This window comes from Gorilla gorilla, chromosome 19 (assembly GCF_029281585.2).
Source record: "Gorilla gorilla gorilla isolate KB3781 chromosome 19, NHGRI_mGorGor1-v2.1_pri, whole genome shotgun sequence".
NCBI classification, from domain to species: Eukaryota; Metazoa; Chordata; class Mammalia; order Primates; family Hominidae; genus Gorilla; species Gorilla gorilla.
This window is the reverse complement of record NC_073243.2, coordinates 34,037,645-34,052,140: the sequence shown is the minus strand read 5'-3', so window position 1 is coordinate 34,052,140 and position 14,496 is coordinate 34,037,645. Positions and strand designations below refer to the sequence as shown.

Genomic DNA, 14,496 nt, shown 5'->3' with positions numbered 1-14,496 from the left:
TATTTTAGAAATTTGGTGGTTGTGTGCTGCTAACTTCTTGGATGAGTTCTCAAATACAGAAATGTTCCGTTCTTGTATGAAATTCAAAATGAGCATGTTTTCTCTTCTTTGATATTTTAATGTACTAAAAATAGTCTTTAGGAAAGTGTATAACTGAAATATTCTGTGAACCCACCCACCAGTTTACTTCTAATTAAAATTCCTAAGGTAACATGAACAGATTTACTTTATCATTAAAAATCATAGCTTTTTGTTCTCATCTCTGAGGAGATTCCATTGTGTTCTCTTAGTTAACGATTACAACAGCTCCTCAAATTCACATGTAGCCCAGCTGTATTGTATTTTAGCAGGAGGGTATTTTTTAGGGTTTACACTCTGAGGCAACCAAATGAGAAGTCTTCCCGTGGGAAAAGGGGTGCCCTCTCAATGCCTATCATGACCATTAAATTTCAAACCACAAGATTGATTTCGGTTAGCCTTCCCAAGGACGCCTGTGATATCGATTTGCCTCCAAGTTTAAAACACACCGCAACCTTCCCCTCGGCCGACTGAAGAAACGGCATTTTTTTCCTACTCCTTTGGGGCAGTCCCCTGAGCACGTGGCTGAAGTCGAGGTTAGTACTTAGCCAGCAGGGACCCTGAGAGGAAACCAGAGCAGCCCCGGGGTTGGGAGAGCCCTGGTAGGCGCTGGTCGTCCCAGACACGCCTCTTCTGGAGAAGCGCGTTTGTCCCTTACTTGGGAGGCCCCGGGTATCTGAAGCGGATCCCGGGTCTGGGGACATGAAGGGGCGCCGTGGCCTTAGGGAAGGCCCCAAAGAGGCCTAGGCCCCGGAGGAGGCAAGAGCCGCGGCCTAGCTTCCACCGCGTACCTGGGGCCAGACACGGCTGGGGCGGCGCCGGAGAGCAGAACTCCAGGCTCGGAAGGCCGAGGGTGCGAGTTGTGGTCCCCTCCCACCCACGGCCTCCCCATCACGCGCACGCAGCCCGCGAGGGGCGCCCTCCGCGCCACTGTCCCAGGGACACCGTTCGTCTGAGGAACTCTCGCGCCCTGCGTTTCGTGCCGACAGCGACGCTCGGAGTCCCACCTGGGAAACCTGGGTCGGCCCGGAAACCTCGGGAGGCTCAGGGCTTGCGTGGGGCGCTCGCGGCGCCCCAGCACGCCGCCCCGTCGCGGAGACCTCACCGTGCAGCCCAGAAACCGAACCCAAGCCCACTGCAGGGCGAAGGGCCCACGCGTCCCAACTGGCGCGAATATAACCATTCCCAAGACTGGCCCCTCCCCTCCCCCCACGAGACCCCTCCCGCCGTTCAAGGTCACACCAAAACCCATCATTCTCTATATCACATACTGAAAATGATTTTATTTTATCCATTTACATTTAACTTGATATAAACTTGTCCGGAAAAGTCAAATAATATGCTTTATATTAGCTCAAACATTTATTAAGAAAACCGAATTCCATAAATAAACACAGACATTAAGTTAAAACATATCACAAATTGACCAGTATGTAACAAGAATGCTTTATCTACACAAAACATCCTATTTCACATATTTGTTCATTCTTAGAAAGCGCTTCTGTTCTCTGGGTTTGGATTTGACCAGCACATGCAGAAAGAGCTGATTGTGTTTCTCTGTACAAAGTTGCAGGGTTGTAGATGTCCGAGTGACCCCATCGGCCGCCAGCAGGTGGCCGAGGGGCACGAGGGACGACAGGACCACCACAAAACAACCAAGGGCACAGAGCAGCGAGAAGACAGAAACAGAAAAGGAAGCAAACAAACCCCAGTCCTGAAGGATCCAGAAAAGAGATGTGGCTTTTGCTTTTACAAAAGAAAATTTTGCTTACACGTTTATTTTATTCTTCCTTATAAAGACTTATCAAAATGGGTCAGATCACCTCTTCCTCGTCACATGACTGCTTTAGTCTACTCCAGCCACCCAATCCACTGTCACGTTCCTCCTGAGAAGCCTTCCCTTCTACACTCTCACACAGTTGTGCTTAAGAAAATGAAAATAAGATAAAATAAAAATAAAAGCGTTATCTTGCAAGCCAAGAGAGGGCTGCACAGATGTGACTGGGTGGACTGGGCAAGGGTAGCGTGGTGGGAGAGGAAAGAAAGACAGGAGCTCGGAGAGTACAAGGATAAATCAAATCATATCGGTTGGGCCCTCAGATGAGGCGGTTGGTAGCAGATGCTTGTCCTCCTTTAAGACAAAAATCCCTAACATTGTGCTGTCCCTTGAACACGTCCGTGTGTGACCTAGGTGCACCGTGTCTTGTGCGCGCGCGTGTGTAGCGTCTGAGCGTGAGCGAGAGTGCGAGTGTGTGTGTTTCTGCCCACAAACCAGTCCATTGGTGTCTGATTTCAGATCCTGAGTCGACTCCCTGGTACGTAAAATGGCGGGAAGGATGCTTTTTGCCGGGCGCGGGAGGAGGGTCGCGAAGTGTGGGGAAAGAGGGGACCGGAGGGGAGGCGGCGGGCGAGGGGGGTCGTAGGCGTCGGGTCGAAGGTGTGGGTGGGAACGCCGCCAGTCAGAAGGCCGAGAGGAGGGCGCGAGCACGGCCAGCGCGAGCAGGGAGGCCAGGGTGGCGGGAAGGGTGGGCTGAGGCCCTGGAGACCGGGCCGGGGGCGCAGCTGGGTGGGAAGGGAAGAGGGGCGGCCGGGAGACGGGGAACCGCGGGCGATCGAAATCAGGCGGAGGGGAGGCCTCGCGGGCTGGGGCTTGGGGTGAGCCCTAGCGAGTGGAAGAGAGAGGCGAGGACGAAACGAGACGGGGCGAAGGCCGGGGCGGGACGGGGCAGGGGTCCGGGGTCCGGATGCGCGCCGGAAGGGCCTCAGGGAGGCCCCGGGGGCGGTGCTGGGGGCGGAGCGGGCCGGGGCGCGGCTGCATTAAGTGAAGCTCATAGAGACTGTGTGCTCTAGCGCCTTGCGGCGGAGGGAGGCGATGCTGGTGCCCCGCCACACGTCGCTGCTGTCCGGGGAGCTGCAGAGCTGGGGCGAACCGGAGACGTTGCTGGGGCCGGGGAGGGAGGCGGGCACCATGCCGGGGAAGGCGGGCTGGTAGAGGTGCGACTGCAGCCCCGCGCCGTTGGAACCCGCCAGGCTGTTGGACAGGCCCATGGAGTTGGGCGGCGGCCCGGCCGCCAGGCTGCACTGGGACAGCGACTGCGCCATGGCCTGCTGCCTGCCCAGCGCCGGCGGCAGAGGCAGCTGTGACACGCCAGGCATGGCGGCCGCCGCCCAGCGGGTGTCGTTGGCGTGGAAAGAGCACAGGCTGTCGCCCATGGCGGCGGCAGCGGCGGCGGCAGCCGACGGGAACTGAGGCAGGCCTGGCGTGGGCAGCAGTGTGCCGGGCGCGCGGAACACGTTGGTCGTCTTCTTGCGCTTCTTCCACTTGGCGCGTCGGTTCTGGAACCAGACCTGGAGCGGGCGGGGCGGGAGACAGACAGGGCGCTATTAGCCGGCCCGGCTGCTGGGGAGTTGGGGCTTGAGCCCCAGAAACCCGCTTCGGATACAGCCGCTCTGCCCTGGGAGGAACAAGTGCCGTAGGCCCGACAAGCCCCCATACCCAGCCGGAGACTGTGGCTCCCCACCAACTCCTGGCAACTGGCGCCCCCTGCACCCACCAAGCGCGGAGTCCTGCGCTCCTAAGAGCTCGTGCCCCGGAGAGTTTACGCACTGTGCAAACACACCAAACGTGTGCAGTCTTCACCACGCCCCTGCACATTCTGTGCACTGCACAGATTCACAGGTCTGCAGTCAGGCATGTGTCAAAGCTCGACCCACAGGTGTACAAATGAAGATAAACGTGTACCCATGTAGCTTAATAGCATGCCTTATAACACTGATGGGCTATAGAATTTTCAGAAACGCTGGAAATTTGGAAATTGATGACAGGCTGTGGATGACATAGTTTCAAAATCGAAAGACAAAGGAAAACCCCTAACGCTACGGTTGACAGAGCGGAGAGGTTAATACAGTGATCTGCGTGGGAAAGTGAACGCCACTGAGCTACAGTGTTGTTTGGGTCACCACCATGACTTCCGATTCCTCCCATATTGCTTCGTGCTACTGCCACAACTCTCCGTGCCTCATTCCCAAACCACTCTATGGACACCTTTGTCTGGGCTGTACGAGTGGCTGGAACCTGCTGCCCCAAGAGCCTTCAAGCCTATTCTTTTTTTTTTTTTTTTTTTTTTTTTTTTGAGACGGAGTCTTGCTCTGTAGCCCAGGTTGGAGTGCAGTGGCACGATCTCGGCTCACTGCAACCTCCGCTTCCCGGGTCCCGGCTGAAGCAATTCTCCTGCCTCAGCCTCCCGAGTAGCTAGGATTACAGGAACGCGCCACCATGCCCAGATAATTTTTGTACTTTTAGTGGAGACGGGGTTTCACCATGTTGGCCAGGCTGGTCTTGAACTCCTGACCTCGTGATCCACCCGCCTCGGCCTCCCAAAGTGCTAGGATTACAGGCGTGAGCCACCGCGCCAAGCCAAAGTCTATTCCTTTCAGGAACTTACCAAGGGTCCCAAGTAACAAGGCCTCCAATTCCCTCAAGTCGCCCCCATTTCATTTATAAACTAAAAGCAAATTTTCGGACCAATAGGAATTAAAGGAGGTCACATTTCACCACGAGATATATGAATCAAATTTAATTTTGCTCAGACAAACCCAAACGTCCTTTTTCAGGGAAATGAGTTTGATAAAATACACTCCAAATGAAAATAGCCTTCCTATTTTTTTTTTTTTTAACAGTGGCCCGGGAGTTACAGACCCTGTCAGGCAAATTTGCCTAGGCATGTCAAACCCTCTATCACAGAAGAAGAGTTCTGCCTGAAAGATATCACATAAGCTGCCAATCCAAGATAACTCCCATCTCCCCCATTTGAATGTGATCTTTTTAAATGACAATAATAATAATAATAATTTGCCAGAAAGCCTGCCTGGAAGACTTGCAGTTTAAAATCTAGTCATCTGGAGTTTACTGTGCCTAAATATAAATGATGTGGGACAAGCCCAGGTACTGAGTTTCCTCTTAGAATTTGGCCAACGCAGTTTGACCACCATACCCGTGGAAAAAAACGTTGTGCATCCGTTAATCTAACCTATTTAGTGTTTACTCTGCAAGCTAAAGTATCAGGGGTATGGACATACCTGCCCTCGGTCTCGGTGAGCCAGCAATGTTCAGCGGTGTGTTCATGCCCAGGCAAGCGTAGACGCACTCTACGCTTACCAGTGTGAACGGTGTTCCAGTCTAGAATACTCCCCCAGCTTGGGGCCGGCCCTCGCCTTTCTACCGTGCCTGCGCCGTCGCCTACCACTTTCTTCCTGTGGTTTCTACCCCATTTTGCAGATTGCTGCGTATCCCAGTGTCGGCGATGGATAAACAGGTCTCGTCTCTTCCCACTTGCAGCCCGTGAGCTGCTGGCACAACGGATTAATGAGGCAACAGGGCTCTCTAGATGGTGAGTGGGATCAATGAGACCCAATTGAGCTGTTAGCGGTCTTAGGCGGAGAGCATCTCTCAGGAGGAAAGGAAGGCACAGCGAGAAGACCTAAGGCCGCAAGTCGCTGTGCAGCACCCACCCAAGGCTGGACTCGGGGGAGGTAGACGGGACGGTGTCTGTGACTAAACGGTTCCCACACCTTACACGCCGCACCCGGATTATGTTTTGAAAGGTGTCTTATAAAATCAAGACCGGTTCCTAACAACCTGCAAGTGCCAGTGAATCCCGAAATGTTTGTTTGAGGGGAGGGAGAGTGAGGGAAGGAGCAGAAAAAAGAAAGAGGGGGAGGATTGCCCAGTAGAATTTCAATAGAAAATGCGACTACCAGAATGGTTTCTGAATCTAGGATCTGCTCAGGCACAGGCGGAAAAGAACAGCTGTTAAAGAACTAAATATTATAGAAATAATCGGAAAATCGTGCTCAATTATGTTTGAGGGTTAGTAGTCAAATGATGGCTACAAATTTTTTTATGTTTCATGGCTTACTGGGATTGGGAAAAAAAATCTGCGTGGGGTCTGAGCACCTCCGTTCCAAGCTACGATGCATATGTGTTTAAAATGTGAATGTTTCCACTTGAAAACTAGAGCATGACGGATTAAAATGCAGGCAAAACCTAAGGGAGATTTTTAGAATGCACAGATGACAACTCCAGGAAATATATTAACCACAGCCACGGGCCAACTTTGTACTCAGTTTGAAATGCAGCTCTTCTTGGAAAATGCTTAATACAACAGTGAGAATCTAATGGAGGTTGGAATCTAAAAATCCACTTTCATGATATCTGCTGTTACAGTAATATAGACATACTGTAAATGTATTTTAAAATATATAGCCCGTTTAATTCCCCAGCTATAAATGACTGAGAAATAGAAAAAAGAGGGAGAGAAAGAGAGAATATTACTTTTTCCCCCCTTGAAGCAAATGCTTTATGAAGATCTCATTGGAATCCAGCAAATGATTAATGTGAAGATTTTGGAGGAAATCTGGGGAGCTGTATTAAAGCCTAGATCTCAGGTTCATTTCGATCAGCCAGCCGTGAACTCTGGGCCGAATTCATTACACTTTAATAGTGCTGGGAGAGGAAGAAAATGCAATTTCTCATTCCATTAGAAAACTAGAAAATACTCTCAGCTTGTCCTCCTATTAAGATGTGGCAGGTGACAGGGCCATTCTGGGGGACACGGTCAATGGAATTACAGCACATTATTTTTGTTCATATAAAATATTGAAAGGCAAGCCTGACTGTGCAGAAGTTATTTCACTGATTTCGTTTTTATGTAAATAAAATATTGAAAGTTAATTAATCCATGCTAGAGACTAATGATTATGCTTATTATATTGCATTTGATCACATAATTTGCATGATTCTCACATTGCTGCTTAATAAGCCATTCCAGGTTATAAATAATTCTGAAATTGGTTTCTAATAATGGCATGCTATAAAAAGAATGGTTTTATTACACTGGCCAGAAAAGAGGAGCGATATCAGACATGGAATTGGCCTCCATGTGAGTAGAGATGCTTTAATAAATACTTAAAAGTGTGATATATACCAAATAAAGATAAAAATAAGTATATTGGATAATTTAGTCTAGAATCAAAAAGCATCTTAAAAAATATACAATTGCAATTGAATTAAATGTTTAGATAATTTTTAATCAGCGCAGTGGCCCACATACTGAAAAGAAGTGTGGCAATCTGTTAACTATAAAGAAAACTATGAAGTACTGATCATATAAGAACATAAGCCAATTACTATTTAATTTGAATTTGGTCAAGGAGCAATGGTACAGTGAATTGTGAAGTAAATACATTTTCCATAAATTATTTTTGCATTACATTACATAATGTTAATCATTTTGAAAAGTTAATTAAGAAGGTTATGTTGATCTGATTACTTTTTAAACTATGGAACATTATTTTTAAAAATATTGAAATTGCCATTCTATTAAATTGTGTCTATCATCAGGCTCAAGCTATTATCTTTGCTTGAACATTATGCTGGAACAATTAGAGTACTTTGTCTCTTTCTTCTTGTGCATTCTTTTGTGTACTTTTTGAAAATAACTATTTCTGTTACATAGCTTATATTTTATTTCATTTACAACTTTTTCTGTTAAAAGAATAACTGTCATTAGCCTTGGAAGACCTAATAAAGTTTAATAGACCTCGTTTTCTTTTTTCATAAAATCAGTTGTTCAATTATATTTTATTTGTGATTCTAAGTTCTATTTTAATTTAAACTAATTGCCAGTATATCTAGGTTAAGACACAGCATTTTACCCTTTAAATAAAGAATTAATAGATAGTCTTTCTCTTAAAGGGCAAAACCCCCAAATTTATGAATTTCTAACCTGCAAGATTGAACGTACAAGCAAGCACTGTCATCAGTGTTGATGGAAGTATTGAAATTGTGTATTTATGTAAAGGTTCAAACTCAACTTCAGATATTTTTTAAAAGGCGAAGAATAAAAATTTTGAAGAGCATTACTAACACATGTTTACAGTTATGCAATTAGTACTCTTTCGGTGTGTAGTTTCAAAAGACCATGGTCTAGGCCTTTCGCTAGCAAAACCACCCAGACTTATATTGAATAAAAATGCTAATCATTATGTTAATCAATATTACTTTATTAATTTGACCATTTTAAATCCCCAGTGATATTCATTTGCTATTAGAGCAGAAGCATGCGCTATTTTTTCAGTTTAGACTATCTTTAAAATGCCGAATGCAGACAGAAATATTCAACGCTGTGATTACGGACGTTCTCATTGCTTACTTCTTAGATCAAATGTAAAGTAACTAAGATCTTAAAGTTAATTTTATAAAAGTAGGTAGCACTGGTTTAACAAATTGACCAGGTTGATGACACCCAGGATATCGTACAGAAAATACCACCGTCGAAGACGGCAAAGGAAGATTTTTCAGCACCCTGGATAGCTCAAGAGTGAGTAACGGCGCTTGGAATTTCACCTCCAGGCACCTGTCCATAAAATATTTGATATGTCTTCATTCTTTCTTTTAAAAAGCAAAAAAAAAAAAAAAAAAATCTGGAATTCACTAGGCTTATACTTTTATTCACCAATTTTCAGAATAGTTATAGGTGTGATTTTCTAGGTTATATATAATTTACAGCTTGGAGAGTGGTTGGAGGAGAATAAGGGGTCAGCAATGATTTCCTCTACTGCCTGTCAGCCTTTCCCGTTCTGAATGCCCCTTCTTCAGACATGATATCCACAACAGAAAGCCTTCATTCCCCCTCCCCCACGCCAGCTTCCTTAGAGGACTCCAAAACAAAACGGGGCTCACCGGCTGTGGGAATCTCGTCAGCTGCCCCCAGCGCACTGGTAGACTGGTAGACTACGAAAGTTCAAACCCCTTGCAAATATCAAAGCTAGGAATATTTCTCCTGAGTGCAGAGGGAGGGTGATACTTAAGATAATAAAGCCACGCTGTGAAACCTGGGTGTAGCACTTTTTAAAAAGGCGCCCATTCGCCTTATTTGCTCTTTTCTCTTGTTTTCTGTATAATTGTTGCATTCCTCCTTTTATCCAAACGCTTAACACAAACTCATCAGGGGGTAATATTTGTCAATAATGCGAGCAGGAGTTGAGGTGCGCGCTCGGCTGTGCCGCCCGGGGGGCGCTGAGGTTGCCTTCTCAGGCTGAGGAGGCGAACCCTGTAGCCCGACAACGCCGGGCTTCGATTTTGAGGAGCTTCTTTCGGGATGTCGCTATACTGGCCGGAGACGGGCCTTGCGTGTCCATTGGGGGATGGCGATGGGGACCAGTTTCCGGGTAGAGAAGGAGATAACTCGATACAGGAACGCACAGGCAGCCTGAAAGCAGCCCAGGATCTCGAGAGGGGAAGGGAAGACCCTGCTCCCTTTGCCCAAATCCTCCCGCCCTGTCCTTGCCTTCTGTCCCAGATCCCAAGCCCCTCGTACCTGCACTCGGGACTCGGTCAGCCCGATACGCAGTGCCAGCTCCTCACGCATAAAGATGTCGGGGTAGTGAGTCTTGGCGAAGCTCCTCTCCAACTCGTTGAGCTGTGCGGGGGTGAAGCGCGTCCGGTGGCGCTTCTGCTTCTGTTGGCCCTGCTGCTGGCCGGCTTGGCTGGGGTTCGGGCCGCCCTGGGGCCCGGGCTGCTTGTCCGGGTCTTTGGCGCTCACCGCCAGCGAGGCCGGAGTAGAGCCCACTGTGGTGATGTCCTCCCCGGGCAGCAGAGTGGCTCCCTCCACTGGGTCAGAGTTGGGTGCCAGGTCCCCCGGATGGCCCCCGGGGTCGGAGCCCCCCACGCCCAGCCTACACTTCACCGCCTCCCGGTGGCCCAGAAGCTCGGCGGCATCTTTCATACCTGAGGAGGCAAGGGGATCGCGGTCACTACTTTCTTGGCGATGCCAGGAGGGGCTATCTTCCCCGCGCAGCCTTCCTTCAACCCGTCCTCGGCCCCCTCCGCACCCACGCTTGTCCTAAGGAAGAAACTCCCAGGGTATTCAGCTGGGTTCCCCAGAATTTGGACAGCCGGGTTGGAATAACATCTCCCGGCCCCTTGCCCTCTCCGCAGCCGGCTCCCGTAGTAAACAGCACAAGCTTTCGTCTCTCCCACAATAAAACACTCCCAGTCCCGGTAATAAAACATGCCTCTGAATCCCTTCCATAAACCGTACCCCAGGCGCCCCAGGAAATCGAGAGCAAATCTTTGGACACAGGGGTGCGGGGGGCAGAAAGAAAATTAAACAATTCCTCGGTTGCTGCGGCACCTGCGCTTCGGCAGCCTGACGAACTCTACCTCCGGCCCTCAGCCGATTCCCTCTTACTTTCGGAAGATGAATAAGCCTCCAAGTTTTCACCCCCCGAAATCAACCCAAATCAGCTCCGCCTCCCCCTCAAATCAGAGAAAGTGTTTGGAAAATGGAGTCACATCCATCACCAAAGATTCCCAATCCGGAAACCCAGAGCTCAGCAACCCAGATAGCATTAAGGAAACTCGAGTGAACTCTATGGACAACCGTGAATCAAACTTTAGAGATTTCAACTTTTCTTTCCAGAGAAATAAAAGGCGCATTCCTCATAGCCATTGGCAACGCCGAGTCCCTTGCAGAAGAGGGGGGGATGACTGTGAGGTTGAATTTGGCTTCTCTCCTTCTCAACCAGCACACTTAGCAAATCCGCCTTGATGGCAGCAGCTTCTCCTTTATGCCAGATTTTTTACAAATTACACCACACTTAGAAAAGGAGGAGAGAAGAAGATGGTGGGGAGAGAGAAACGTGGGGAGGGAAGGAGAAAGAAATCCCAAATCAAAACAAACAGGAGAGGAAAAAAAGAGAGAGAAACACCTCCTAACAAATTATCACGGGGTATATCGCCTTTCGAAAAAAAAAAAAAAAAAAGGCGGCGGAGGGGGGAAGAGAAAAATAAGAAAAACAAAAAGTAACAACATTCCCCGACTCCTTTCTTGGATCTACATATTCCATAGATTTTTTTTTTAAAGGAGATGTTAAATCAAATTAAACTTTAATGCAGCACAATTACTTTTAAAGAAATTAGTCCATTTAGGTCGCATTAAGGTAAAATAAGGAACAAATTGACAATTTCCTGCCCCGGCTTCTCCTGGCTGCCCGGGCGAGAGGCGCGCACTCACCTAGCCTGGCGTCCAGGAGGTCGGCATGAGACAGCATCGCGCACCGCTCCAGGGCGAAAGCTGTTCCCCCCCAAATTTTAGCGGCTTTAAGTTATTTAAAATAGATATAAGCTATAAGCTATACGATATAGATATATATAGATCACCTAAATGAAAGAAAATTCGGTTTGTGGTTAAAAAGGGGGCTTCTTGCATTATAATGTCCTTTAGAGAGACGGGGAGGTGCTTAACAGTTGAATGAACCCGTGAGCAGCTCGGCGAGGGGACCAATCAGGAGGGCAGCCTGCAAATGTCAGCGCCCGGAGAGTCCCCCACTCCGCCCGCCCGCTCGCCAGCGCCCGCCTGAAGGAGGCGGCGGCGGCAGCCCTGGCAGCTCCAGCCCGGAGCAGGAGCTAAAGCAGCGTCAGCCGCCTCGGCCTCGCCCTGAGCTTCTGGGCCCGGCTCCCTCTAGTTCTTCCCTGCGATTTTCTCCAGGCTCCCGTTTCCTTCCCCTTGGCCGGCCCTGCGCGCTTCGAAGGCGTAGCTCTGTGCCTCTGAGCTAGCATCTTCCTAGGGCAGGGGCAGAGCAGGGGTCAGAGCGGGCCATGACCCTGGCGTGACCTGAGGGTCGCCCCCACCTGCGCTCTCTGGGCCTGCCGCTCATATTGGCCCGCCAGCCCAGGGCGCGACGAGGGCACACCGCGGCCTTCAGACAGCGCCTAGACTTCGCCGCGGCTCAGCAGGCCTGCGCCTAGGGTCCAGGCGCCCTGGCTGTGCCCCGGGGTCTATACGAGCCCCAACCCCACAGTGGGCCTAGAGCGCAAAGAGGAGTCGGCTTCCCTGGCACCGCCAGCGCCCGCTGTCTGCTTCGGGGACCCTCGCGGAGTGTGGGTTCGAGCTCCCTGCACTCTTCTCACCGGGCTTCTTCCCGGCTCCTGCTCTTCCGCTTGGCCCACGCCCGCATCCTCGCCCCTAACTCGCTCTTTTGGTCAAAGTTTCTAAGTTCAGCTCGGCTCCCAACTCCACTTAAGGCTGTAAATAAAGTTAAATGCTCTTTATTTTCCTCTTGAATATGTTAAACTACTTGAACAATTTAAAGTGCTTTGCACAAGTGAAGCGAACCATTTCTAATGTTCTGATTTTTCAGAGCCAGCCAACAACAAAGTTTAGATTAGTAATATATTTCTAACCAGAGTAATTTTCAAGATCATTAGGCATTTATGTAATTAGTGCCAAATCTATAAGCTTTTATTACGATTATTAGAGTAAAATCAGTATAAATTTGTACTAATTTACTACTGTTTAGACTTGGCTGTCAAGCCTAGAGGTTCTTATTGTAAATGATAACTGAGGAAATTAAGTGCAAAATTCTGTACCGTTTCTGATCTGCTCCTAAACAATCCGTTTCAATTGTATTTGTAGCAGAACATAATGCCCTTTTAAAGTTATTTGACTTGTATTTTTATTTGCAACACAAGAAAAATGCCCTCTACCCACTCACAATGAAAACTGATATTTACTACTCCTAACTTGATTAACATTGATTTTTAATTCGAGAGTGATGCAATTAAGATTATTCATTTAGTGCAAATAAACCTTCCACAAAAGGGTGGCCCTATGAAGTCTGTTTTAAATAATACTGAGCAAATGGCTTTTTTTGTTCGCCGTCCAATTGACTTAGACAAAACATTGAAAATGCTGGCTGAGAGCAGATGCGAGAGGAATTGTGTGTGTGCGTGTGTGTGTGTCCTCAGCTGTATGTGTGACAGGGACCGAGCAAGGAGACAAAGGAGGCGGCAAAGCGAACTCTCGGGCAGTTTTGTTTCCTCCTTCCCTCCTGCAGCCCGTTCGCCTCCTCTCCTGCACACACACGTGCGCGCGCGCACATATGCACACACGTGTGAATGCAGGGTATTGGCCACACCAGTTTCTTCTGAGCTGCGGAGACCGCTTCCCCGGAAGCTCCGGGCCCGACTGGGTTTCAGCGGCTGCCGCAGCTGCTCCCAACGCGGCCTATGTGGGACTGGGCGCCAGGGTCGTGGACTCAGGCTCGCGGCGTGTCTGGGAGCCGCTAGGGTTTTTGGCAAGCGGCCGCAGCCCTTCTGAGAAACACTCTGCCTGGGAGGAGAATTCCGAGACCTAAAGCAAACAAAGTCTCCCCAATAAAAGCTTTCTTTGCCCCCAAACAAAACCTCAAATCTAGAAGCTAGAGCGCTGGGCGCGCACAGCAAAAGGAGGCCAGACAGCAGCCCAGGGAGGGGCGGCGTGAGCTCAGGACGGTGACTCGGGAGTACGCACCGGCCTGCGCACGTCCAGGGACTCGCAGGAGGTTTCTGTCCACCTGGGTGGGGCTTGCAGGGTGTCCACACCAGAACGCAGGGTCAGAAGTGGGGGGAAAGTGGCGAAGGAAGAGACAGGGAGACCTGGCCCCAGAACCCTGCTCCCAGAAATAGGCAGGTCGGCCAGGCCCGCACAGCCTGGCTCAACACGCTGTCTGGAGGGAGGGAGAAGGGGCCGCGACCTGGGGAGACAAGGATAAGGGCGCGGGGCCGCGCGTCTCCACGTGCGTGCACACAAGCGATAGTGTCCCCATCCCACAGTCGCCCCCGGAACGGCGCCGGCTGTACAGCGTCCTCCCACACGCACTCGCTCGTATATTCTGTTTTGTTGTATCTTTCAGGTCGATAAATAAATGTGTAATAGTTAATGTGAAGACACATCAGAGTAATAACAATGGGACGAAATCAAAGGATTATCCATCTCTGTTAGTAACCGCTGAATAACAATGTTGCGGCGTGATTGATAGCCCGCTTCATTTTATGACTTTTCTATTGGTCTTGATTTTTATAGCAGTATAAACAAACTAAATCATTTCTTGCAAGACTTCAGAGCATAAGCATCTCAGAGAGGGGGGGAAGGGAGAAAGGAAAGAAAAAAAAGGGAAATCTGAGAGTGGGAGGGGGGCGGTGTGGGGCGTCGAGGCGGGGAGGGCGCAGGCTGGAGTTGGAGCCGGGTGCCCGCCGCCAGCATGCAGGGCGAGAAAAATGACAATAGCCTGGATGTAAAAAGCTCGCCCCTGCTCCCGGTTCCCTCTCGGTAGCTCGTTTTGGCCAATGTCTGAATCCACCTGGGTAGCGCCGATATGTATTTACCAGAGTTTTATTCCCCGTCATCTTCCCACGTTCCTGGGGCAGCCGGGAAAGTGCCGGTCAGGCCCATTGCTGTTGATAATTTAAGGCATTTCCCACATGATCATGGGAACTGAAGTCCCTAACAAGGCGAGGCTTTAGCGCAATGGCCCCCAAATCTTCGGAATGACAAGAATGTCTTCAGAAATCACTTCAAAGCAAAGTAAAAGGAT

The 14,496-nt window shown here is 49.4% G+C and overlaps 1 protein-coding gene across 1 annotated transcript; it reads right to left on the bottom strand.

Annotated features, from left to right (window-relative positions):
• Window positions 1-1,341: 1,341 nt before the first annotated feature.
• On the bottom strand, window positions 1,342-11,357 carry OTP (orthopedia homeobox). Its single transcript, XM_031003416.2, has 3 exons — window positions 11,157-11,357; window positions 9,459-9,868; window positions 1,342-3,426 (listed from the first exon to the last, which is right to left on the bottom strand). Exons 1-3 carry the CDS (start codon window positions 11,191-11,193, stop codon window positions 2,896-2,898), a joined length of 978 nt encoding a protein of 325 aa, XP_030859276.1. The 5' UTR covers window positions 11,194-11,357; the 3' UTR covers window positions 1,342-2,895.
• Window positions 11,358-14,496: the final 3,139 nt, after the last annotated feature.